Source organism: Erythrolamprus reginae, unplaced genomic scaffold (genome assembly GCF_031021105.1).
Source record: "Erythrolamprus reginae isolate rEryReg1 unplaced genomic scaffold, rEryReg1.hap1 H_74, whole genome shotgun sequence".
Lineage (NCBI taxonomy): Eukaryota > Metazoa > Chordata > Lepidosauria > Squamata > Dipsadidae > Erythrolamprus > Erythrolamprus reginae.
Genome location: NW_027248533.1, coordinates 27501 through 55496, shown reverse-complemented (window position 1 = coordinate 55496; position 27996 = coordinate 27501). Strand labels below are relative to the sequence as shown.

The 27996-nt window shown below is 43.2% G+C and overlaps 1 protein-coding gene across 1 annotated transcript in view; it reads left to right on the top strand.

Annotated features, from left to right (window-relative positions):
• LOC139155872 (MICOS complex subunit Mic19-like) overlaps nucleotides 1-27996 on the top strand; it is a gene marked incomplete at its 5' end in the record, with an annotated part of 73673 nt that overhangs the window by 36869 nt on the left and 8808 nt on the right. The window contains one exon of the mRNA XM_070731213.1: nucleotides 9603-9686. Within this exon, the coding sequence (XP_070587314.1) occupies nucleotides 9603-9686 (84 nt within the window). The remainder of the gene's footprint in view (nucleotides 1-9602; nucleotides 9687-27996) is intronic.

The following is a 27996-nucleotide window of genomic DNA, read 5'->3' as shown; positions in this document are numbered from 1 at the left end:
CTTCCGGGTTCAGCGTTCGGGAGAACGCCGAGAAGCCCCCCGGCTGTTTCAGAAGGTGACAGCCGGGCGGCGTCGCTTCTCGGCGGCCTCCCGAACCCAAAGCCGAAAAGTTCGGGTTCGAGAGAACGCCGAGAAGCCCCCCGGCTGTTTTAAAAGGTGACAGCCGGGCGGCAGCACCCAGCAGAGCACCATTTTGCATTTTTTTTCCTTTTTGCACGGATTAATCGCTTTTACATTGTTTCCTATGGGAAACAATGTTTCGTCTTACAAACTTTTCGCCTTACGAACCTACTTCTGGAACCAATTAGGTTCGTAAGACGAGGTATTACTGTATGAATAAAGAAGAAACATTAGGACAGGGGACGGAAGGTACACTGGTGCACTTATGCACGCTCCTTTCTGACCTCTTACGAATCGGGAGAGGTCAACAGTGGATGGTCTAAGGGTGAAGCTTTGGGGGTTAGGTGATGATACTACAGAGTCAAGTAGTGGGTTCCATGCATCAACTACACGGTTACTAAAGTCGTATTTCCTGCAGTTGAGTTTGTAGCGTTTTACTTTGAGTTTGTTCCTCTTGTGTGCTCGTGTGTTGTTTGCGGTTGAAGGAGAAGTAGTCGTTGACATCTACCTGTCTGCCTGTCTCTCTGTTTATAGCTATGAATGATTGAAATATAGTGGGGTTGGGGAATCAGATTTAGTAGTGTTTTCTCATTGATCACCAATGTATCATGGGGCATTATGGAATTTTGCATTTATATGGACAGCTTGAAAGCATGGAATACTTTTTTCAATATTTTAGATATATAACACAATGTCAAGTTATTTGGTAAACCTCCATTAACTCGGCTACTTTTTTTGAAAGATGTGAGAACAACGAAACGGTTTTGAAAGAAGGAGTGAGTGCTTTGTTAGTTGAACAACAAATGATAGTTTTTTTATTTTGTTTTTCTGTGGGATTTTTTTTTTTTTTTGATAAGAACGTTCAGAAAATTCAAATATTAGTTTCGCCTGATACTTCGGCACTGAGCTAGAAAGCTGGAAAGAAAAATGAGCCCGGTTTAAGAGAGTGGAATAAGGAAAAATGAAGCTACCGACTGTTTCGGCAGCAATTTAGAAGATCTTAATGGCTTTTATCATCTGGAGTGGAGTGATCGCTAGAACACAAATATTAAGGGAGTAAATTATATCATCGCTGCAGCTGTATAGTGTGTTGTGTGTGTGTGTGTGTGTGTGGGAAGATGGCACAGCTGCGTTAAGGAATTGGCTCCGTCTCTGCCGCTGCGTTCCCCCAACTACCTGCCTGCTTTCAAGTCCAAAGTGGATTGTGTGTGTGTGTTTGTGTGAAAATCTGCAAGATGACAGGTGCTCATACAAAAGGAGTGAAATTGTGATGTGCTCTGCACCTGCCATCTTTCAATCTCTCTTTCTCTCTCTCCTTCCCTTTCTCTCTCACTCTTTTTTCATTCTTTTTACCTTCCTTCCTTCCTTCATCTATGCAATGTAGAATCTCCCTTCCTTCCTTGCCTCCCTTTCCCTTTCTTTCGTTCCTTTGTTCCTTTCCTCCTTCCTTCCCTCCTACCTTCCTTCTCTTTTTTCATTCTTTTTATCTTCCTTCCTTCATCTATTCAATTTAGAATCTTCCTTCCTTCTTTCCTTCCCTCCCTCCCTCCCTTTCTTTTTCCTTCCTCCTTCCCTCCCTCCCTTTCTCCTTCCTTCCTTCCTTCGAACATTTTTTGGGAAATGCACATATATATATATAGAGAGAGATAGAGTTAGAGATAGATAGATAGGTAGGTAGGTAGATAGATAGATATAACAGAAATAGATGATAGACAGATAAATAGATAGAAGATAGATAGATAGATGATAGAGATAAATAGATAGATGATAGATAAATAGATGATAGATAGATAGATAGATAGATAGATATAACAGAGATAGATAGATAGATAGATAGATAGATAGATATAACAGAGATAGATAGATAGATAGATAGATAGATAGATTGATTGATTGATAGATGTGTGTGTGTGTGTGTGTGTAATATATTTTGCTGATAATGAAAAGGAAGGGAGAATAGTATAGATCTATTTCAAGCTATTTTTCTCTCATCAGCAAGCCATACCCTTACTGGGATTTGAACCTGGGGAGTCTGACTGTAGGGCTTAACCTCTAGGCCACAGGTTATATAATATCATAATGTCACGTATTTTGAAATTATGCTCTTTCCCCCACGACCTGGCAGACAATTTTTAGCACCTGTTTAATAGTGTAAAAAGGAGACATCAAAAGCCATCTCCAAGGCCTGATATTTCGAAGCGGGTTGATTTTCCTTTTCTTAAAATAAGAAAACCGCCCAAAATCTCATTGTAACGACGATTCGAGCAAGTGGGCTGCCTTTAATGTTCCACCGAAGCGTTTCTTTGTTTAGCCTAGTGGCCATGAGTTCTTTAGGTTAACCATGCATTTAATCAGTTTCTCTTATTGCTGCATTTCAATTTCAATTTCACCGTTCACTGACCGTTGCCTTATTTCATCTCCGCATAAAGAGAGGCACACAAATCCTTGGGTTACGAGCGTTCCCTCAGCGAACGTTCAACGTTATATTATTATTATTATTATTATTATTATTATTATTATTATTATTATTATTATTGTTATTATTATTGTTATTATTATTATTATTATTATTATTATTATTATTATCATCATCCTTTTCTTGTCGTTCGAGAGTTATTTTAGTCATTTCTGCGGTTTTTAAAAATAGCAATGCGGTTTGCTAAGTTTAAATATTAAACTTTAGCTTCTATCCAGTTTGGTAATGCCCCCCCCCCCCCCGGTCTTCCTCCCCCCTCTCTTTCTGACTCCTACGTCGCCTAAAACACGATCTAGGTATTGCCCACAAGATCCTATGCTGCAACGTTCTACCTGTCAATGACTACTTCAGCTTCAATCGCAACAACACAGGAGCACGCAGCAGATTCAAACTTAATATTAACCCCTCCAAATTTGACTGTAAAAAATATGATTTCAACAATCGAGTTATCAAAGCGTGGAACTCATTACCTGACTCAGTAGTGTCAACCCCTAACCCCCAACATTTCTCCCTTAGACTCTCCACGATTGACCTCTCCAGGTTCCTTAGAGGTCAGTAAGGGGAGTGCATAAGTGCACCAGTGTGCCTTCCGTCCCCTGTCCAATTGTCTCTCCTTATCTCCTTTATCTTTTCTTCCTTTCAAATATGTTCACCTATACGTTTATATATTTTCTTCTATTCTTTCCTTTACTTATATTATTACATATCTTTCTCTTCAATGTGTATTATGTATTGCACAAAATAAATAAGTAAATAAGTAAGTAAATAAGTAAATAAGTAAGTAAGTAATTAAATAAATAAATAAATACATAGATACATACATACATACATACATACATACATACATACATACATACATACCAGAGCAAACAATGCCGCTATGGAGAAAACCGGAGGATAATTGACAGAGGATAATGCTAATCTGGGCTGGCGCCGAAGGCCAACAACAACCCAACACACAAACCTAGCAGAGTTGTGTTTGTCTAGGCAGCTGCCAGCTTTCTCTGCTCTTCCGCACCTCAACAAACACACTGACCGTAATAAAGCTCCTTATGCATTCATGGAGGTAAATCCATTCGCAGAAGGGGGAAAAAAACACGATGCGGCTGCATCCGACAAAATTAGCAACGCAGTGTAATTTCTCCGGGGAAATAGCTCTGATACGATGACAGTGTCAAGGTAATGTTCAAACCAGGTTAAGCCTCTTGGGGAAACGATGATTGCTCTGGCGCCATGAAAACATACAGCTCCCATTTCAAGGGATGTTTCCCATGCCTTTTCCTCAGTTTCCCCAAAAGTATGCGTGTAAACGTGGGCTCGGATTGTACCCGCCGGTAAAGTCACAACCGAGTTAGGGAATGAGGCGGTGTCTGTGTTTTGATTCCTTCTTTGACGGACATCAATGAGTGACGGTTTTCGGCTTGCGGCAGAAAAGGGCGGGGCAAAGCTCACTTATTATTATTATTATTATTATTATTATTATTATTATTATTATTATTATTAATTAGATTTGTATGCCGCCCCTCTCTGCAAACTCGGGGCGGCTCACAGAAGTGACAAAAACAATATACATTGACAAATCTAATAATTCGAAATCTAAAATAACACTTTTACATTTAAAAATCTAAAAGCAAAGAACCCCAATATAAAAAACATACATACAGTCATATCATGCACCAAAACTACATAGACAGGGGGAGATGTCTCAGTTCCCCCACGCTTGACGACAGAGGTGGGTTTTAAGGAGTTTACGAAAGGCAAGGAGGGTAGGGGCAGTTCTAATCTCTGGAGGGAGCCGATTCCAGAGGGTCGGGGCCGCCACAGAGAAGGCTCTTCCCCTGGGTCCCGCCAGACGACATTGTTTAGTCGACGGGAGCCAGAGAAGACCAACTCTGTGGGACCTGACCGGTCGCTGGGTCTGTCTCGCTTAGCAACAGATATTCTGGGGCTCAGTTGTTGGTTGTAAGTTGAGGACTTACCCACATTGGGTGATCCGCAAATCTTCGTTTCCTTTACAAATGTGATGATTTGGAGCAGAGGAAGGATATGGAAGTAGGCAGGCTAACAGGAGCTGGAATTTTTTTTGGAGTTTTCAAGTTTGTCAGTAATTTTGTGACGGGGGATTATTAAGCCGATATTCTTGGCAGTCTGCTAAATTAACACACTGGATTATATATATATATATATATATATATATAGAAACTATTGCTTCTTAAGTATTTCAATCGATTTGGAATTAAGACTGACTTATGGAGGATATAAAATGTGCAATTAGCGTCCTGATTTAATTTATTAGATTTTTTAAATCTTACCTTTATTATTTAACAACAACAACAGAGTTGGAAGGGACCTTGGAGGTCTTCTAGTCCAACCCCCTGCTTAGGCAGGAAACCCGACACTACTTCAGACAGATGGTTATCCAACATCTGCTTTAAAACTTGTTGGAGCATTCACAACTTCTGGAGGCAACTTCTGTTCCATGGATTAATTGTTCTAACTGTCAGGAAATTTCTCCTTAGGTCTAAGTTGCTTCTCTCCTTGTTTAGTTTCCACCCATTGCTTCTTGTTCTACCGTCAGGTGCTGTGGAGCAGTGTTTCCCAACCTTGGCAACTTGAAGATATCTGGACTTCAACTCCCAGAATTCCCCAGCCAGCAAATGCTGGCTGGGGAATTCTGGGAGTTGAAGTCCAGATATCTTCAAGTTGCCAAGGTTGGGAAACACTGCTTTGGAGAATAGGTTGACTCCTTCTTTGTGGCAATCCCTGAAATATTGGAAGACTGCTATCATGTCTCCCCATGTCCTTCTTTTCATTCCACTAGCCATGCCCAGTTCCTGCAACCGTTCTTCATAGGTTTTAGCCTCCAGTCCCCTGATCATCTTGTCGCTCTTCTCTGCACTTTTTCTAGAGTCTCAACATCCTTTTTGCACTGTGGCGACCAAAATTGGATGCCCTATTCAAAATGTGGCCCTAGCAAAGCCTTATAAAGTGGTATTAAGGAAGGAAGGAGAGTGGTACCCAAACATTTTAGACTTGAATCAGATGAAAATTTTCAACTTGAAACCTATTCATTTGGATGCCCTTCCCTTGGAAACAAAGACAAATAACTAAATCGATGTAAATTGATTCGGATGCAAATCAAATTGATTTTCAGGGCGTGAAACTGATTTGTAACCTCAAGTGTTTGTAGAGACCTAGTTTCTGTGTTAGATTCCCCCTTCCTTCCTCCCTGCGGGAGGTTTTAACTCCCTGCATAGGATAAAACTTGATTTTTCCAATTAGAATTGATGGAAATTAATACACTGCTCAAAAAAATAAATAAAGGGAACGCTCAAAGAACCCATCCTAGATCTGAATGAATGAAATATTCTCATTGAATACTTTGTTCTGTACAAAGTTCAATGTGCACAACAGCGTGTGAAAATTGACTGTCCATCAGTGTTGCTTCCTAAATGGACAGTTTGATTTCACAGAAGTTTGATTTACTTGGAGTTATATTGTGTTCTTTAAGTGTTCCCTTTATTTTTTTGAGCGGTATAGTTATCCATTTTTTTGCATTAAGGTGCTTTTTATTTTAAAAAATAATAATTTTTAACTTTTTCTCCTAGAGGTCTTTTACTTCGAAATTACTTGTTTTTAAAGGCTTAGATGGCTTAGCAATGCCTTGACCAGTTGCACTATTTTGCTGAGATGAAGTGTACACAATCACACACACACACAAACACAGCAGACAAGCGCACACACATACACAAACACCCTGCTAAAGCCAAATATGAACCATACAGAAGAGACTAATAATAATAATAATAATAATAATAATAATAATAATTTATTGGATTTGTATGCCGCCCCTCTCCGTAGACTCGGGGCAGCTAACAACAATAATAAAAACAACATGTACAATCCAATAATAGAAAACAACTAAAACCCCTATTATAAAACCAAACATGCACACAAACATACCATGCATAACTTGTAATGGCCTAGGGGGAAGGAATATCTCAACTCCCCCATGCCTGGCGGTATAAATGAGTCTTGAGTAGTTTACGAAAGACAGGGAGGGTGGAGGCAGTTCTAATCTCCGGGGGGAGTTGGTTCCAGAGGGCTGGGGCCGCCACAGAGAAGGCTCTTCCCCTGGGGCCCGCCAAACGACATTGTTTAGTCGACGGGACCCGGAGAAGGCCAACTCTAAAGGTCATGACCAACACTTTGAATTGTGACCGGAAACTGATCGGCAGCCAATGCAAGCCATGGAGTGTTGACTGCCATTTGTCAGAAATGTTGTGGTAGGACCTCCTGCTTGGGCTGGGGGTTGGACTATATGACCTACAGGGTCCCTTTCTACTCCGTTACTCTGTCTATGTGCGAAAGGAAGAACAGCCCTGAATGGCATCTATATTTTAATTTTTTAAAGCGTAGACCATCAAATGTTTTCATTGCCATTTTTTCATCTAACATCGATATCATTTTAAGGGGGCTGGAGAATGGCGGAATAACTTACCTTTTCTAGCTCCCATCCCACCTGCCCAAACTGGGTTTTCCAAAAAAGTTTTAATTTTTTTTTAAAAAAAGGGAAGAGTAAACCTTGTTAAGAGTTCTTGTTTGGGAATAAAGGGCAACGTTCGACTAATTGAAATACATGGTCATTTTGCTACGGCTAATTAATATTTATGGGAACCCTGCCTCGCGGCCAAATTAATCCAATGCTCTTTTGCCATTGTGTGTCCTTCAGCTGTGAATTCCCAGGCTGGCCTGTTTTTGTGTACTACACATTGCGGTGATGTCTCACCGGAGGGTTGCGAGATTTGCGTCAACCTTTTTGAATCAGACCAGAGGTGTGAACCCCAAAGTCAGGAATAATAAAACTTATTATTTTTTATTACGGAGTTTGAGAGACCCAAATTTTGCAACTCCAAATCTGCCTTTCCCCCCCATCCCAACACACACAATATACACACTTGGGATTGTCTGGCTGTGGAATTCTGGGAATTGGAAGTCCAGAAGTCTTAAAGTTGCCAGATTTGGAGACCCCTGGTCCTAAAGAAAACTGGGGAGGGTCTTGTAGGCAATCAATGACCCAACTAGGGAACATCATCAGTGCTAGAAGGAGAGTGGGGTTTGCATGGAGGAGGAGGACTGTGAGATCTTTGGCACAGTCATGGGCTGCCAAATTTTTTGCTGCTGCACTGGGGGCGACTTTATTCTTTCTAGCAGCTCATTCGGGGATTAAGTTTGATTCCCAGCAAGCATCTCCACAATTTATTTTAATTTTTTTGAGGGAAACGTACCCTTCACTCTCAGCGTTCGCTCAGGATGTGCTTGTGTAATGCTTTTTTTAAAAATTGATTTTTATAGTAATAAACAAATACGCACAACACAAAAACAGTGCACAGTGATATGTGCTCCCGCCACCCAACATCGATCATTCAATCCCTCAACCAAATGAGGTTGTAGGAATTTAAAATATTTTAAAACCAAGAACATAGTTAGCCGCCCCGAGTCTACGAAGAGGGGCGGCATACAAATCGAATGAATGAATGAATGAATGAATGAATGAATGAATGAATGAATGAATGAATGAATGGCATATTTACAAAGTATAGAGTGATTCCAATATCCATGATTTCAAATTGAATGTGTTCCACCATGTACCAATACCAATTTTGTATTGTCCATTTTGTTGGTGTGATGCTTTTTTTAAAAAAAAATATCGAAACTTGTTGTATAAACTGACGGCTTTGTGCGTTCTGCAATTTTTTACATGCTTCCAGGAAATGGAGTGCAAGGTAAGAAGTCGAAATTGGGAGTAAAAATTCATATTTGTTGTATTGGTAACCTTATCTAACCATCTCAAGCTCTTGCCGTCCTCTCCTGCTTTTTCCTTCCACCTTTTCCCAACATCGGAGTCTTCTCCAAGGAGCCCCCTCCCCTCCTCTGGTGGCCAAAGTCTTTCAGCTTCAGGATCTGGCCTTCCAATGGACGGTCGGGGTGGATTCCCTTTAGGATCGGCTAACTGGATATGCTTACCGTCCAAGGGACTCTTCTCCAAGCGCCACGATTTGGAAAGCTCAGCCTTCCTTATGATCCAAAACTCTCACAGCAGTACATTACCCAAAAAAATATTTGGGGGGACAGAGGGAAAAAGGAAGGAAGGAGCAGAAAGAATTGAGAAAGAAAGAAAGAAAGATGAGAGAGAAAGGAAGAGAAATGAGAAGAAAAGGAGGAAAGAAGAAGGGAAAGAGAAAGGAAAGAAAAAGAAAAATAAAAGAAAGAAAAAGAAAGAAACAGAAGGAAGGAAGGAAAGAAGAAGAAAGAAAAAAGAAAAAAAGGGGAAGGAAGTAAAGAAAGAAAGAGGGAGAAAGAAAAAAGATAGGGACAGATGGAAGGAAGGAAAAATAAATAAAGAAAGAAAGAAAGAAAGAAAGAAAGAAACCACTAGATTTTTTTCTGCTGTCAGTTTTCCATTTTTTTGTGAATGAGTTTGTTGTACAGGTAGTCCTTGGCCTACAACAGTTCATTTAGTGACCTCTCTCTCTTGTTTTGTTTTGTTCTCCTTCACTCCCCTTTCCTTTCCCCATATCCCCTCCCACCTTCCCCTCTCCTCCCCTTTCCTCATTTCTCATTCCCTCTAATCCCCTCTCCTCTCCTTTCCTCCTCTCCTCTCCCACCTTCCCCTCCCTACCCTTCCCCTCCCTTCTCTTCCCTTCCCCTCTCCTCATCTCCCCTCCCACCTCCTCCTGCTCTCCCTTTCCGTCTCTTCTCCTCTTCTCTCCTTCCCTTCCCCTCCCTACCCTTCCCTACCCTTCCCCTCCCTTCTCTTCTCCTCTCCTCTCCTTCCCTCCCCTCTCATCATCTCCCATTCCATCTTCCCTTCCCCTGCCCTATCCTTCTCCTCTCTTCTCCTCCCCTCCCCTCTCCCCATATCCACTTCCCCTCTCCTCTCCTTTCCTCCTCTCCCACCCTCCCCTGCCTCCCTTCCCTTCTCCTCCCCTTCCCTTCTCTCCAGGCCAAACAACTTGAAGAAAAGGAAAAGGAGCTGAAGAAACATGAGACTTACTACAAGGAGCAGCTGAACCGCCTGGAAGAGAGGGTGAGGAGGGGTTTTTCTCCCTTTGGCTTTTCCGGGGATGGAGGGTTGACCATGAAGGCTTGGTAGTGTTTGACCCTTCTGCTTCTAACTGCACAGAACTGATGGGAAGAACCCTCTGATCTTGGTCAGCTGAGCATCTGTCAGGAAGGACCTCTATCCTTGTCCTCGTTTGCTGACCTCAGAAAGAACCGACCCTTTCAAACGGGTTTCACAGGCAGCTTTAACATAAACTAAAGTGTTTCCTCTTTCAGAAATCTCTTTCCGTGTGTATTTATGTGCGAACGGGAGCGAAAGGTGGGAATTAGCTCAGAGGAAGGCCTGGTGCATTTTTTCCTATTTTTTTTTTTAAAAATCAGGTAGTCCTTGACTTATGACCACAATAAGTGACATAGGGGAAGGTTTGGTAGGGAAGGTTTGCCTATTTGCCAATGACTCCAAAATGTGCAATAGGGTTGATATTCCTGGAGACGTCTGTAATATGGCAAACGATTTAGCCTCACTAGATAAATGATCAAAGCAACGGAAACTGGAGTTTAATGTTTCCAAATGTAACATAATGCACTCGGGGAAAAGGATTCCTCAATCTGAGTATTGTATTGGCAGTTCTGTGTTAGCAAAAGCTTCAGGAGAGAAGGATTTAGGGGTGGTGATTTCTGACAGTCTCCAAATGGGAGAACAGTGTGGTCAGGCGGTAGGGAAAGCAAGTAGGATGCTTGGCTGCACAGAGTATTATTCATTCATTTATTCAATTATTGTGTGGCGCTTGGTTGCTTTGTTGCAGACACTCCATCACCAACTAGGGAACATCATCAGTGCTAAAAGGGGCTTGCATCTAAACAGAGAGCAAACCTCCCTCCTAGCACTGATGCTGTTACTTAGTTGGGCCACAAAATGTCTCCAAGAAAGTCACCAAGCTTAGCGATCACCAAAGTCCCCTCAGGCTTACCTATTGGATTCGTTGTTGACCCAATCCGACTTTTCTGAGTATGATTTTTCCCGGGGATTAAATTCAAATACCTCACCCAAGATTGTTTTGCTCCTCCGGAGTCTTGAAGAACTCAATGGAATAGCCAACTTCCCTTTTGTTGCTAATCAGGAAAAAAAAAATAACAACTTTATTAATGCTGTGTAAAAATCACACAGATGATTCTTTACAGGTTTTCCCAAATGCTTCCTCCGACTCCCTACTTAAGCTATTTTATTTTTTTAAAAAGAGAAGATTTGAAAACAACACGAGGAAGGTGGGCAACGAAACGCCGAGAAGAAGGCTGTCAAAAACTCGTTACCCCTACAATATGTTAAACGAATTTCAGCATATGCTGCAGCTTCGTAGATTAGCTGCAAGAAGGAAAATAGATATCCGGTCCCTAAACATTGAGTGAGATCGTTGGTCCCCTTGAAAATAATACTCCAGATTTAATGCCTGTAGAATAAATAGGAGCTGTATTTTATCGAACAAGATATCTACCCAGCACAATATCGTCCCACTCTGGTTCCTGGGAACTTCCCAAATACGAATCTTCCGCTCTGACTGGATGGTGGGGAAGGGAAGGATTGATGCTCCTTGCAGACAGTCGGTCATTTGCACAGTTTTAGAGAGTCATTGGGGTCACCTGGAGGTTCATCTCTATCCTCTTTCCTACCTCCAAGTGGCCTCAAAAAGGATGCAGATAAGCAGCTGCCTGCAAGGAGTATCAATCTTTCCATTCCGCACCATCCAGTCAGAGTGGAAGACGTTTCTTGGATGAGAAGCAAAACATCTTCAGAGAAAAAACCCAGAAAATCCAGTTGCACCATTGTTGCAATTGTTGGCTTCGCTTTTCCATCCTGTTGTAAGAAAACCAGCTAGCTGACAGCCAGAATACACACACACACACACACACACACACACCTGGTTGCAATGTATTTGGAGCTCATAGTGACTTAATTGCCACCCTTGTATAGAAGATGGCAAATCAATGAGCGAATAGATAGGAATAACGAAGATTATTATTATTATTATTATTATTATTATCATTATCATCATCATCATCATCATCATCATTTATTAGATTTGTATGCCGCCTCTCTCTGTAGACTTGGGGCGGCTCACAACAACAATAAAACAATGTATAACAAATCTAATAATTTAAACGTCACTAAAAAACCCTTATTAAAAAGCAAAAAACATGTACACAAACACACGATGCATAAACTATATAGGTCCAGGGGAGAAGTCTCAATTCCCCCAAGCCTGACGGCAGAGGTGGGTTTTAAGAAGTTTACGAAAGGCAAGGAGGCTGGAGGCAATTCTAATCTCCGGGGGGAGCTGGTTCCAGAGGGTCGGGGCCGCCACAGAGAAGGCTCTTCCCCTGGGTCCTGCCAAACGACATTGTTTAGTTGACGGGACCCGGAGAAGGCCAACTCTTTGGGACCTAACTGGTCGCTGGGATTCGTGCGGCAGAAGGCGGTCCCGGAGATAATCTGGTCCAATGCCATGAAGGGCTTTAAAGGTCATAACCAACACTTTGAATTGTGACTGGAAACTGATCGGCAGCCAATGCAGACTGCGGAGTGTTGGTGTGACATGGGCATACCTCAAACTCAATCCAGACAAGATGGAGTGGCTGTGGGTTTTGCCTCCCAAGGACAATTCCGTCTGAAAGGGAGGGAGAGACAGAGAGAGAAAGAAGAGAGAGAGAGAGAAATGGAGGGAGAGACAGAGAGATAAATAGACAGAGAGGGAGGGAGAGAGAGAGAGAGAGGAAGAGAGAGAAAGAAATGGGAATAAAATGCATAGCAGGATCTGGTCTGCTCGCGAATCCAAAGATATCGGGCTGCAAACCCCCCGTGTAATAGGATTTAAGATCCGGTGCAGAAGCTTAACGTAAGTGCCCGCGTTCTATTCAGGGGAAAATGTTCCGTCTTTTCTGTAGAAAAAGACAGACACGTCAAATGATGAAGGTGCACAGCCTTAATCCATAATACCTGGAAAACCCCATGCATGAAATCAATAAACCCAACCAATTGTGGCTGTCGTCTTCCATCCCTAAATACACTCGGACGTTTTTTTCTCAACTTGCCAATCTGGGCTTGGGAAGGACATCAAATTAGTGCAGGCGTTTCACCAACACAAATGAATATTTGTAGCTCAGGATTGAAATATGGGGCTCTTTGTTGTTCTCTAAGCGTGGCGGCTTCCAATCAGGCATTTCATGACCCAGCTAGGTCACGTCATCAATGTTAGAAAGCAATGGGGCGTGTGGAGAGGAAGAGGGGGACTGTGGGATCCGTGGTACTCTCTGAGTTTGGTGGGTTTTGTTGCAGACGTTTCATCACCCAACTAGGTAACATCCTCAGTGCTAGAAGGGGGTGAAGGAAGAGGAAGAGGGGAGGGAGGGAGGGAGGGAGGTAGAACTGTGGGGACCTTGCTTCTCTCAGAACTTATTTGTTTCCTTACAGACGTTTCATAGCCCAGCTAGGTAACATCATCAGTGTTAGAAAGGAAGGGTTTTTTGCTCTCTGCTGACATACGACTGTGTTGCCCTCTCAGTTTCAGTGTGATTGTTGTTTTCTTCCTAATGGTTCCTTGGGTAGGCTGTTGCTTACCGCTTTGGTTGTTTGTCTAAGTTGGTAGTCCCTTGGTTGGAGTATTATTATTATTATTATTATTATTAATAATAATAATAATAATAATAATAATAATAATTTATTAGATTTATATGCTGCCCCTCTCCGAAGACTCAGGGCGGCATACAAATATTGTTTGTACAAGTATTGTTTACTTCTTGATTGTTGGTCTAGTGTTAATAACAACAACAACAACAACAATAATAATAATTTATTAGATTTGTATGTCGCTCCTCTCCGAATCCCGGCTTCTCTGGGTGTTTTGGTCTTTTTGTTTCCTTTTTGGTTTTTCAGACAAACAAACATCAAACAGCAGCTTAATCAAGAAACCACCAAGAAAGAGAAGTACAGTGGCACCTCCACTTACAAGCTTAATTCGTTCCGTGACCAGGTTCTTAAGTAGAAAAATTTGTAAGAAGAAGCAATTTTTCCCATAGGAATCAATGTAAAAGCAAATAAATCATGCGATTGGGGAAACCACAGGGAGGATGGAGGCGCTGTTTCCTCCCAGGAGATTCCTAGAGAGGCCCCACGGAGGCTTCTCCCTGCCTTTTCCGGGTCTGTTTCCTCCCAGGAGATTCCTAGAGAGGTCCCATGGAGGCTTCTCCCTGACTTTTCCAGCCCTGTTTCCTCCCAGGAGATTCCTAGAGAGGCCCCACGGAGGCTTCTCCCCGCCTTTTCCGGCCCTGTTTCCACCCAGGAGATTCCTAGAGAGGCCCCACGGAGGCTTCTCCCCACCTTTTCCAGCCCTGTTTCCACCCAGGAGATTCCTAGAGAGGCCCCACGGAGGCTTCTCCCTGACTTTTCCAGCCCTGTTTCCACCCAGGAGATTCCTAGAGAGGCCCCACGGAGGCTTCTCCCTGACTTTTCCAGCCCTGTTTCCACCCAGGAGATTCCTAGAGAGGCCCCACGGAGGCTTCTCCCCGCCTTTTCCAGCCCTGTTTCCTCCCAGGAGATTCCTAGAGAGGCCGCACGGAGGCTTTTCCCTTCCTTTTCCAGCCCTGTTTCCACCCAGGAGATTCCTAGAGAGGCCCCACGGAGGCTTCTCCCCGCCTTTTCCGGCCCTGTTTCCTCCCAGGAGATTCCTAGAGAGGCCTCACGGAGGCTTCTTCCCGCCTTTTCCGGCCCTGTTTCCTCCCAGGAGATTCCTAGAGCGGCCCTTCCTTGGACTGCTTTTCGCCCCTCTGCTTTCTGCCAGTTTTGCCCCAAATGCAAATGTTTTCCCTAAAGTTCAGGTCTAAGATGGAAAGAAAAGCCCAAAAAAGAGAAAATTAAATCTTTGCTCTTAATCAAAACCTTGCGTGGATACTGAAGGGCGTCCTCAGCAGCTGCTTCTCTCTGGAGACTTTCCAAAAAAGAACCTGATTTGGTACATTTTAAAGAAATGATAAAATGATGTTTTTAATCAGACTACCTTGCATTAAGATGAGCTCTGCTCTCAGTCTAATTAAAGAAATAAATTATGTAGGACTGCAGAGATTTCCCTCTTCTTTGTGGGTGGATTTTCGGGCTAACAGAGAGAAAAACTATAATTCGTATCTAGTTGGTTAGATGTTGATTTTAGCTCTGAATTCCACATTTTGAATAATTACGTGCCATCAATTTGGTGCTACCTCTTCTAGTCAAACCTCCTGCTTTGGCAGGAAATCCCACACTACTTCAGACAAGTGGTTTATCCAACATCTTTTAAAAAACTTCTAGTGTTGGAGCATTCACAACTTCTGGAGGCAACTTCTGTTCCACGGATTGATTATTCTCACTGTCAGGAAATTTCTCCTTAATTCTAAATTGCTTCTCTCCTTGATTAGTTTCCGTCCATTCCTCTATGTTGCTGTATCTTATGATTCATGATGGATGTGTTTATGGTGATCATGATTTATTGCTTACATCTTTTATATACACTTGAGAGCTTATGCACCAAAGACAAATTCCTTGTGTGTCCAATCCAACTTCGCCAATAAAGCTCTTCTCTTCTCTTTTCTCTTCTCTTCTTTCCTCTCCTCTCCTCTCCTCTTCACACGCACTCCTGACAATTCAAATAACGTATATCCAAAGTTTCACATTCGTACCATTACCGTAAGCTGAGAAAACAAATGTGGTACATTACTTTCTAGGTGACCCTCGTATTTCTATTTCTATTTTATTCTGTTCTGTATTCAATTCTTTTCTATTTCTATTTCCATTCCTTTCCATTCTATTCTATTGTTCTGCCTTCAGCTGATTTGACCCCCCCTCTTCTTAGTGGCAGCCCTTTAGATATTGGGATACTGTTATCATGTCACCCCTGGTCTTTCCCTTTGTTAGACTAATCTACAGTGAGACCTTCATCTTACAAACCCCTCATCATACAAACTTTTCAAGATACAAACCCAGGGTTTAAGATTTTTTTGCCTCTTCTTCCAAACTATTTTCACCTTACAAACCCAAGCCGCCACCACTGGGATGCCCTGCCTCTGGACTTCTATTGCCAGCGAAGCGCCCGTTTTTGTGCTGCTGGGATTCCCCTGAGGCTCCCCTCCATGGGAAACGCCACCTCCGGACTTCTGTGTTTTTGCGATGCTGCAGGGGAATCCCAGCAGCACAAAAATGGGCGCTTTGCTGGCAACGGAAGTCCGGAGGTGGGGTTTCCCAGCGAGGGGAGCCTCAGCGAAATCGCAGCATCGCAAAAACACGGAAGTCCAGAGGTGGGGTTTCGAGGACTCTTCTGTGTTTTTGCGATGCTGCAATTTCTCGCTGGGAAACCCCACCTCCGGACTTCCGTTGCCAGCGAAGCGCCCGTTTTTACGCTGCTGAGATTCCCCTGCAGCATCACAAAAACACAGAGGTGGGGTTTCCCATGGAGGGGAGCCTCAGGGGAATCCCAGCAGTGCAAAAACGGGCGCTTCAGCTGGCAAAAGGGGTGAGTTTTGGGCTTGCATGCATTAATCGCTTTTCCATTGATTCCTATGGGAAACATTGCTTCGTCTTACAAACTTTTCACCTTATTTATTTATTTATTAGATTTGTATGCCGCCCCTTTCCGTAGACTCGTCCCGGAATCAATTAAGTTTGTAAGACGAGGTATCACTGTATTTTATTCTTCATTTTCTCTAAAAGAGGCATCGCGGGCCGATCCTTTGCTGTCCCTGTGGCCCAGATCTAAGCATCCTTTGGGCCGAATCTGACCCGAAGGATTTTGACATCCCTGGAATAGAACATTTTATTCCAGCCAGTTTATTCCAGTATTTTGATGGCTGGCAAATATATTGCTTTTCTGCTTCTTCGTCTCGGCCGTTACCTCTTTTTAAAAAATAAAAAAAGGGGGAGAGGAGGGAATAATGGGAAGAAAAGGTTCTCCAGCCTTTTCAGAGGTGATGGTCCGTGGAGTGAAGTCACTCCACACACTCGAGAGAGGGTCGCAGTGGCCTTCTCCGACTGCAGGGCGCCATGAGGAATTGCATTCATTGGAAGGGGAGCTGATGTTGTGTGACCGCCGGAGTTCAAGGCTCGGAGGGGATTGAAATGACATTTTCGGGAGAAATGCGCAAGTCTGCTTGAAACGGAATTTGAAGATTGAACTTCTGCCAGCTTCCTAACTTGCCCGGAGCTCAGTGATGTACCACCACGAGTGAGTAACTTACAACAGTTTCGCAAACGGATGGCTGGCTGGAGTGTAGCCTGTAAATTGTGCTGCCTCTTTATCATTTGCATTGGTTTAACGTGTGTTAAGAACATAAGAAGAGCCGGGCCAAAGCCCATCGAGTCCAGTATTCTGTGTCCCACAGTGGCCCACCAATTGTCCATGGGGATCTTGAGCAGAAAGAGAAGGCAAGACCCTCCCTTTCCCTTGACCCCCAACAAATGGTACTCCAGGGAATCCTGCCTGCCTCAACCAAAATAGAGGCGGCACGTGAACATCTGTTTTAATAACCACCTATGATACACTTGGCATCCATGAATCTGTCTAATCCTGCCTTGAAGCTTTCCAGGCTGAGAGCTGTCACGACCTCTTCTGGAAGGGAATTCCATCAACCAACAATGAACTTAATTTGTTCCAAGACCAGGTTCTTAAGTAGAAAAGTTTGTAAGAAGAAGCAATTTTTCTCATAGGAATCAATGTAAAAGCAAATAATGTGTGCGGTTAGGGAAACCACTGGGAGGGTAGAGGCCCTGTTTCCTCCCAGGAGATTCCTAGAGAGGCCCCACAGAGGCTTCTCCCTGCCTTTTCCAGCCCTGTTTTCTCCCGGATGATTCCTAGAGAGGCCCCGCGGAGGCTTCTCCCCACCTTTTCCGGCCCTGTTTCCTTCCAGGAGATTCCTAGAGAGGCCCCACGGAGGCTTCTCCCTGCCTTTTCCGGCCCTGTTTCCTTCCAGGAGATTCCTAGAGAGGCCCCACGGAGGCTTCTCCCCCCCTTTTCCGGTCTTGTTTCCTCCCAGGAGATTCCTAGAGAGGCCCCACAGGGGCTTCTCCCTGCCTTTTCCGGCCCTGTTTGCTTCCAGGAGATTCCTAGAGAGCCCCAGGGAGCCTTCTCCTCACCTTTTCCGGCCCTGTTTCCTCCCAGGAGATTCCTAGAAAGGCCCCACGGAGGCTTCTCCCCACCTTTTCCGGTTACAGTTTTGGAGGCTCGGGTTTATAAGTGGAAAATGGTTCTTGAGAAGAGGCAAAGAAAATCTTGAACACCCAGTTCATATCTAGAAAAGTTTGTAAGTGGAAGCGTTCTTAGGCAGAGGTACCACTGTATGTTCAAAAGCTGCGGGCTGGACTAGACAGCCTCCGAGCTCCCTTCCAACTCTGATACTCTGCTAAAACTCCTCTCAGCCGCAAAATCAGTTTAAATCTATTAAACCTTTTCCCCACGTTTATTAATTCCAAAGATATGTTTCCCAGCTGTGGCTACTAGTTAAGAGAGTGCCTGCATTTAATGATAACTTGCTTTGTTAAATGAGCATTAATCCCATCATTCATCTCCCTCCCTCTCTCCCTCCCTCCCCGTGATCAATAGTAGCATTGAAGTGTCACTTAATCAGCCAAATAAAAACTGGAAGCTCTTTTCCACCCCGAAATACTGTGCATTATTCATGCATATATATTATTTTTGGGAGCTAAGGAAAGGTTATTTTAAGGCAGACATATCGTATGCTCCGGTTTAAACGTGGCCATTAAAATTTCAAGCCGGCTCTCGGCGCTCCTACAATTTCTGTTCTACATTTTAAAAAAAGGTTTTTAAAGAATAGCGGCTCTCCGGCTTTAAACGATGATTCCCCCTTGCAAGCTAGGTTTGCAAAGGCCCTCTCGTTTTCATGTTGCATTGTGGAAAAGCTGCAGGGGAGCCGTATTAGAGGAAAAGAAACTCGTGGTTGCCAATCTAAGGACTCAATAGAACAATCAGCACTGGATTTTTTTGAAAAAAAAAATCTGAAGGTACGAATCCTGGAAACGGCGGCCTGGTTGGGAATACAAATGCTCTGTGTGTCTAAAACAGAATATCTGGAGATCTGTGTCCAATTGTTTTCTTCCCAAAGGACATTGTAAATCCAGCCCAGGCAATTTACACTCTGTTGTTCCAACTAAATTTCCAATTGCCCTGTAAGTTATTGTCATTTGTTCTGTCCAGCAGAATAGATCTGTTGAGTTTGGGCTGGAAATAAGATTGGTAAATACTGCATTTTTCAGAGTATAAGAGGCACCGGAATATAAGATGTACCTTAGTTTTAGGGGAGGAAAATAGGGGGGGGGGAATTTACCTGCCAGATATTTATCTGGCTAGTGTCCTTAGTCTGGTCAGCTTCAGCACATTATTTTATCCCCTGGTTAGGGCTGAAAAAAAACCTTATTTGGAGGGAGGAGCAATGAAAACAAGCCTGCAAAGACTTAGAACTGGAAAAAAAACTCCTTTGGAGAGAGTAGCAATGAAAACAAGCCTGCAAAAAAGACTTAGAGATGGAAAAAACCTCCTTCGGAGAGAGTAGCAATGAAAACAAGCCTGCAAAAAAGACTTAGAGATGGAAAAAAACCTCCTTCGGAGAGAGTAGCAATGAAAATAAGCCTACAAAAGACTTAGAGATGGAAAAAACCTCCTTCGAAGAGAGTAGCAATGAAAGCAAGCCTGCAAAAAAGACTTAGAGATGGAAAAAACCTCCTTCGAAGAGAGTAGCAATGAAAATAAGCCTACAAAAGACTTAGAGATGGAAAAAACCTCCTTCGGAGAGAGTAGCAATGAAAACAAGCCTGCAAAAAAGACTTAGAGATGGAAAAAAACCTCCTTCGGAGAGAGTAGCAATGAAAATAAGCCTACAAAAGACTTAGAGATGGAAAAAACCTCCTTCGAAGAGAGTAGCAATGAAAGCAAGCCTGCAAAAAAGACTTAGAGATGGAAAAAACCTCCTTCGGAGAGAGTAGCAATGAAAATAAGCCTGCAAAAAAGACTTAGAGATGGAAAAAACCTCCTTCGGAGAGAGTAGCAATGAAAATAAGCCTGCAAAAAAGACTTAGAGATGGAAAAAACCTCCTTCGGAGAGAGTAGCAATGAAAATAAGCCTGCAAAAAAGACTTAGAGATGGAAAAAACCTCCTTCGGAGAGAGTAGCAATGAAAATAAGCCTACAAAAGACTTAGAGATGGAAAAAACCTCCTTCGAAGAGAGTAGCAATGAAAGCAAGCCTGCAAAAAAGACTTAGAGATGGAAAAAACCTCCTTCGAAGAGAGTAGCAATGAAAATAAGCCTACAAAAGACTTAGAGATGGAAAAAACCTCCTTCGGAGAGAGTAGCAATGAAAACAAGCCTGCAAAAAAGACTTAGAGATGGAAAAAAACCTCCTTCGGAGAGAGTAGCAATGAAAATAAGCCTACAAAAGACTTAGAGATGGAAAAAACCTCCTTCGAAGAGAGTAGCAATGAAAGCAAGCCTGCAAAAAAGACTTAGAGATGGAAAAAACCTCCTTCGAAGAGAGTAGCAATGAAAATAAGCCTACAAAAGACTTAGAGATGGAAAAAACCTCCTTCGAAGAGAGTAGCAATGAAAGCAAGCCTGCAAAAAAGACTTAGAGATGGAAAAAACCTCCTTCGGAGAGAGTAGCAATGAAAATAAGCCTGCAAAAAAGACTTAGAGATGGAAAAAACCTCCTTCGGAGAGAGTAGCAATGAAAATAAGCCTGCAAAAAAGACTTAGAGATGGAAAAAACCTCCTTCGGAGAGAGTAGCAATGAAAATAAGCCTGCAAAAAAGACTTAGAGATGGAAAAAACCTCCTTCGGAGAGAGTAGCAATGAAAATAAGCCTACAAAAGACTTAGAGATGGAAAAAACCTCCTTCGAAGAGAGTAGCAATGAAAGCAAGCCTGCAAAAAAGACTTAGAGATGGAAAAAACCTCCTTCGGAGAGAGTAGCAATGAAAATAAGCCTACAAAAGACTTAGAGATGGAAAAAACCTCCTTCGGAGAGAGTAGCAATGAAAACAAGCCTGCAAAAAAGACTTAGAGATGGAAAAAAACCTCCTTCGGAGAGAGTAGCAATGAAAATAAGCCTACAAAAGACTTAGAGATGGAAAAAACCTCCTTCGAAGAGAGTAGCAATGAAAGCAAGCCTGCAAAAAAGACTTAGAGATGGAAAAAACCTCCTTCGGAGAGAGTAGCAATGAAAATAAGCCTGCAAAAAAGACTTAGAGATGGAAAAAACCTCCTTCGGAGAGAGTAGCAATGAAAATAAGCCTGCAAAAAAGACTTAGAGATGGAAAAAACCTCCTTCGGAGAGAGTAGCAATGAAAATAAGCCTGCAAAAAAGACTTAGAGATGGAAAAAACCTCCTTCGGAGAGAGTAGCAATGAAAATAAGCCTACAAAAGACTTAGAGATGGAAAAAACCTCCTTCGAAGAGAGTAGCAATGAAAGCAAGCCTGCAAAAAAGACTTAGAGATGGAAAAAACCTCCTTCGAAGAGAGTAGCAATGAAAATAAGCCTACAAAAGACTTAGAGATGGAAAAAACCTCCTTCGGAGAGAGTAGCAATGAAAATAAGCCTGCAAAAAAGACTTAGAGATGGAAAAAACCTCCTTCGGAGAGAATAGCAATGAAAACAAGCTTGCAAGCCAGGAAGAGATGGGAAGTTCATTAGTATGATGTCACCGAACTGGTTATGTCGGTGCTGGTCTGTGGACACCGCCATCATCATCATCATCATCGTCATCGGGGGGATTTTTCTTCTGAATTTTTGTTGGGGTTTTCCTTCTATGCATGCACAGATGTTGAGTTTCTGGCGCTGGCCATGCACCGCCAGCTTGTTTTTGGCTTTTTTAAGGGGGGATTTTTTGGGGGGGGGGGAATTATCTACATGGTGCACCAATGTGGCACGGGAGGAAGTGAACCCGGCAGCGAGGTACACCACTGGTTGAAACCCCTTGCAGATGGGATATGGAGTACTGGGGCTTCTTCAAATTTAGTTTAATGCAGAGGTCTTCAAACCTGGCAACTTTTAAGACTTGTGGACTTCAACTCCCAAAATTCTCCAGCCAGGGGAAGAGCCTTCTCTGTGGCGGCCCCGGCCCTCTGGAACCAACTCCCCCCAGAGATTAGAATTGCCCCCACCCTCCTTGCCTTTCGTAAGCTCCTTAAAACCCACCTCTGCTGCCAGGCATGGGGAACTGAGATACTCTTTCCCCCTAGGCCTTTACAATTTTATGCATGGTATGTCTGTATGTTTTGGTTTTATAATAAGGATTTTAACTGTTTTAATATTGGATTTTTATATGCTGTTTTTATTGCTGTTATTAGCCGCCCCGAGTCTACGGAGAGGGGCGGCATACAAATCCAACAGATAGATAGATAGATAGATAGATAGATAGATAGATAGATAGATAGATAGATAGATAGACAGAGAGAGAGAGAGAGAGAGAGAGAGAGAGAGAGAGAGAGAGAGAGAGAGATTGATTGATTAAATAATTCTGGGAGTTGAAGTCCACAAGTCCTAAAAGTCGCCAGGTTTGAGGACCCTTGGTTTAACGGCTTGGAAAAGTTCCTGGATAAATTACTCTGGGTGGGATGCCTCATTGCCGACTTGACGGAAAACACGTTTTCTTTTTCAATCCCATGTCCTAATTGCTGTAAGATGATGTTACATGCGTGGTTAAAAAAAAAAACCCCAACCAGACATGGTATTTAAAAATCTAATTGGAAACAGTGGCATCCCTTCTTGATCAGTTTAGATGCCTATGGAAAAACTGGCAGCAGGGTAAATTGGTTCACACAACAAGGCCTGGATTTTGTCTTGCTGTTATGTCCGCGCCAGGCAGTCAGGAGAACAGATTGTCGGTTTTAAAAAGTTGTGGATAGAAGAGAATATTTGTTCCTCAGGGTTCAACTTGGTGCTCTCTGAGCTTGGTGACGTTTCACAACCCAGCTAGGTAATGTCATCAGTGCTGGAAGAAAAGGGGGTTGTGGAGAAGTGGGGGAGGAGCACAGTTTGTTTGTTTGTTTGTTTGTTTGTTTGTTTGTTTAGTTAGTTAGTAATTACATCTGTATGCTGCCCTTCTCCAAAGTTGGGTCCTTGGTGCTCTATGAGCTTGGTGGTTTTCCTGCAGATGTTTGACGACCCAGCTAGGAAACATCATCAGTGCTAGAAGGGAATGGAATTGGTGGAGAGGGAATGAGGAAGGAAGGGAGGGAAGGAAGGAATAACTGTACCCCAACCCCAAGAACTTCAATCTTAAATTATCTACTACTGACCTCTCCCCTTTTCTCCCTCCTTCCCTCCCTCCTGCCACCATGGTCCTTCCTTCCTTCCTTCCTCCCTCCCTCCCGTTCTTCTTTTTTCATTCTTTTTACCTTCCTTCCTTCATCTATGCTATTTAGAACCTTCCTTCCTTCCTTCCCTCCCTTTTCCTCCCTCCCTCCCTTCTCTTTTTTATTCTTCCTTCCTTCCTTCCTCTATGCAATTTAGAATCTCCCTTCATTCCTTCCCTCCCTTTCTCTTCCTCCGTCCCTCCCTTCCTTCTCTTTTTCCATTCCTTTTACCTTCCTTCCTTCATCTATGCAATTTAGAGCCTTCCTTCCTTCCCTCCTCCCCTCCCTTTCTCTTCCTTCCTTCCCTCCCTTTCTTTTTCTGCTGAAGGAGAATAAAGCAAAGGGGGCCAGCACTCTCTAGGCAGGGCCTCTTTCTCTTCCTGAGGACTATTTTATTTTTCCCTGCTCCCACCCTTCGCCTCTCATTCTTCGTTTGGGCACCGGTCCACTTGAATCGACACAACGGTTCTCGCAGTAACGTTTTGAATGATCTGGATCCCTTGCGAGGCACACTCCCCCCACCCCCCGCCGCCCTTTTAAACGGGAGAAAATGGTATTTGCAGAAAAGCAGCTGTCTCAGCCCATTTTCTTGTGTTTCTCCGCACATAATTCCCTGGACTCGGGCAGGCCGACGCTGCAGCGGAGTTTTGGCCAAGCCAAGCGAGACGATTCGCGAAAGCTGAGCAAGCAGTTGAAGTCATTGCAGAAGTCGCTGCCCCGATGGAGACGCCAGGAGGGCCATTTGTACCATTCGGTCATGGGTCGGTTGGGTGCCCTCGAAGCACGCCGGGGCCGTAGCTGCTCTGGCTGTGGATAATGGGTATTTAATAGAAACATAGAAACCTAGAAGACTGACGGCAGAAAAAGACCTCATGGTCCATCTAGTCTGCCCTTATACTATTTCCTGTAGTTTATCTTAGGATGGATATATGTTTATCCCAGGCATGTTTAAATTCAGTGACTGTGGATTTATCTACCACGTCTGTTGGAAGTTTGTTCCAAGGATCTATTACTCTTTCAGTAAAATAATATTTCCTCACGTTGCTTTTGATCTTTCCCCCAACTAACTTCAGATTGTGTCCCCTTGTTCTTGTGTTCACTGTTCTATTAAAAACACTTCCCTCCTGAACCTTATTTAACCCTTTAACATATTTAAATGTTTCGATCATCTCCCCCCACATTCTGTCCTCCAGACTAGACAGATTGAGTTCATGAAGTCTTTCCTGATACGTTTTATGCTTAAGACCTTCCACCATTCTTGTAGCCCGTCTTTGGACCCCTTCAATTTTGTCAATATCTTTTTGTAGGTGAGGTCTCCAGAACTGGACACAGTATAATTCCAAATGGGGTCTCACCAGTGCTCACTACCCCTAAATCCTTCTCTTCTGAAGTTTTTGCTAACACAGAACTGCTTGTTAATAATAATAACAAGAGAGTTGGAAGGGACCTTGGAGGTCTTCTAGTCCAACCCTCTGCTTAGGCAGGAGACCCTACACTACTTCAGACAGATGGTTACCCAACATCTGCTTAAAAACATCCAGGGTTGGAGCATTCACAACTTCTGTAGACAAACTGTTGCACTGATTAATTGTTCTGACTGTCAGGAAATTTCTCCTTAGTTCTAAGTTGCTTCTCTCCTTGTTTAGTTTCCACCCATTGCTTCTTGTTCAACCCTCCGGTGCTTTGGAGAATAGCTTGACTCCCTCTTCTTTGTGGCAACCCCCGAGAGATTTGAAGACTGCTATAATTTATTTATTTATTTATTTATTTATTAGATTTGTATGCCGCCCTTCTCCGAGGATTCAGGGGGGCTTAAAACATATAATATGACAATCCAACATAAAGACAAATCTACTTAAATTTAAAATTGCAATCTAAAAATTCCAATATAAGCAGTCCTACCAGTTCAGTCATATCCTGTCTCCTCTGGTCCATTTGCTCCTCTAAGGAGGAGTTAGATTCAAGGGTGCTTTCGTCTAACCATCTCACCGGATGCACTGATTTTATTTCAGAAACAACAGAGTTGGAAGGGACCTTGGAGGTCTTCTAGTCCAACCCTCTCTTCAGTCAGGGGACCCGATATCAGGGGCGTGAAACTCAATTTCATTGAGGGGCACATCAGGATTGAGTTTGACCTTGGAGGGGCTGGAGATGGGAGGGTGGAGGCATGGGCGTGGCCATGGTGGGTGTGACCATGGCGGGTGTGTCACGGGGGCCACATATCCGCAGACCATGGTTTTATAAACCTCTAAAAATAAGGTGTACATTTCTGTGATTTTGATTTTTTTAAATACTTGCTTGATCTACTTGATCACCTTATGAGCCACCTGTGATTTTGATATTTTTAAATCAAAATTAAGTCCTCGGAGAATGGTGGCATATAAATCCAATAGAAAGAAGGAAGGAAGGAGGGAGGGAAGATAAAAGGGAGAGAGAGAAAGAAAGAAAAAAAAGGAAAGAAAGAGGGAGGGAGGGAGGGAGGAAGAGGGAGAGAAAGAAAGAAAAGAAAGAGAAGGAAGAAGAGAGAAAGAAAGAAAAGAAAGAGAGTGAGAGAGGAAGAGGGAGAGAAAGAAAAGAAAGAGAAGGAAGAAGAAAGAAGGAAAGAAAGAAAGAGGGAGAGGGAGAGAAAGAAAGAAAAGAAAGAGAAGGAAGAAGAAAGAAAGAAAGAAAGAGGGAGGCGGGAGGGAGGAAGAGGGTGAGAAGGAAAGAAAAGAAAAAGGAGAAAGAAAGAAGGAAAGAAAGAGGGAGGGAGGAAGAGGGAGAGAAAGAAAAGAAAGAGAAGGAAGAAGAAAGAAAGAAGGAAAGAAAGAAAATTGGCAAAGCTGGATTCGGTCAGTTGTGGGGATTTTTTTCCCCAATCGATGCCAGCTATTTCTCTATGATTTCTGAATTTTTCCAAACCCACTTTGCCAGCAGGAATTTTTCTCCCTTGTTCCGTTCATCAGCATGGGAATCTCTCGACAGTTCCTTTTTTCTCATCATGACATATATTTTTTGCAAGCCCAAGACTCAACCCTTCCCATCCGTGTCTAGGCCCCGTCGTTTTCTCGGCTGTGACAGCCTGAGTGATACTTTAATTTTTGTGCCCCTTACAAAACCTCAGTCTCTTATCCAGTAGATAAATGAGGCAGCCCTCAGTTTCCCTTGGCAAGCACAATAAACGCCGGAGCTAATAAATGTCCTCTCCCATCAGGAGGAGGCGTATAATGAGTAAATGATGGAGAAAACGGGTCCGGGGGAAATGAATGAGCAAGCCGATTGGAGGCGACAAAGCATTCCTTAATAACTACTCCCGTCTTCGGCTGAGCCAGAACGCTCCTCCCAAACCGCGGGGAAACTGCCGAGGGAGGAGGGCCTGGTGGGAAGGCCAGGGATCTTTGGCAGCAGATGGGTTTTGTAGTCCTTCGTCCCCTTTCGCCAAGCACCTGCTTATGATCTTGAGAAGGCTGCATCAACAGAGGGAGAGAATCAAGGTCACGTGAAGTGTTAATACCACTTTATAAGGCCTTGGCAAGGCCACACTTGGAATCCTGCATCCAGTTTTGGTCGCCACGATGCAAAAAGGATGTTGAGACTTTAGAAAAAGTGCAGAGAAGAGCAACAAAGATGATAAGGGGACTGGAGGCTAAAACATAGGAAGAACGGTTGCAGGAACTGGGCATGGCTAGTGGAATGAAAAGAAGGACCAGGAGGGACATGATAGCAGTCTTCAAGAATTTCAGGGGTTGCCACAAAAGAGTCAACCTATTCTCCAAAGCACCTGAGGATAGAACAAGAAGCAATGGGAGGAAACTAAACAAGGAGAGAAGCAACTTAGAACTAAGGAGAAATTTCCTGACAGTCAGAACAGTTGACCAGTGGAAAAGCTTGGCCCAACACGAGAGGTTTTTAAGCAGATGTTGGACAACCATCTGTCTGAAGTAGTGTAGGGTTTCCTGCCAAAGCAGGGGGTTGGACTAGAAGACCTCCAAGGTCCCTTCCAACTCTGTTTTTTAAAATTATTATTGTTGTTGTTGTTGTTATTGTTGTTATTATTATTATTATAGAATAGAATAGAATAGAATTTGTCTTGGTGCAGATGCTCTCAGTGTACATAAAAGAAAAGAGACATTTGTCAAGAATCATGTGGTCCAACACTTAATGATTGTCATAGGGGTCAAATAAGCAATGAAGAAACAATCAACATTAATATAAATCTTAGGATACGAGCAACAAGTTACAGTCACAGTCCTAAGTGGGAGGAATTATGATGATGATTATTATAATTATGATGTTGATCATGATTATGATTATAGCAGATTTGGGGCCAACAAAAACCCCTGTCCCATTTTTTTCTCCCTGCAAACCCCCCCCCCCCCCCCAATGCTTTAGTTTTCCTACAAATTAGAAAAATTACCCTCCAGCATTTGTTCCGGCAGTTCCCTTCCTAAAACGGTCATTCTTCTGAAAGATGTGGCCTCTCTCTCTTGACTCAATCGCTTTTTATGCATTGCCAGAACACAACTTTAATTGCCGAAAGATCTCCAGGTACATATATTTAAAAGGCTTTTGAAAACATGTCAAAATAATATAAAGCTGAAATAAAAAAAACCAACACATGAGCCAGTTTGGTTTAGTAGTTAAGGCACCTGGATAGAAAGCAGGATCTTGCCATGAAAGCTGGCTGGCTGGCGCTGGGCCAATCACCAGGAGACGGTGAGTTCTAGTCCTGCCTTAGGTATAAAAACCCATTGGCCAATCACCAGGAGACTGTGAGTTCTAGTCCCGCATTAGGCATGAAAGCTTACTGGGTGACTTTGGGCCAATCACCAGGAGACAGTGAGTTCTAGTCCCGTCAAGTATAAAAACCCATTGGGTGACTTTGGGCCAATCACCAGGAGATGGTGAATTCTAGTCTTACCTTAGGCATGAAAGCTGACTGGGTGACTTTGGGCCAATCACCAGGAGACGGTGA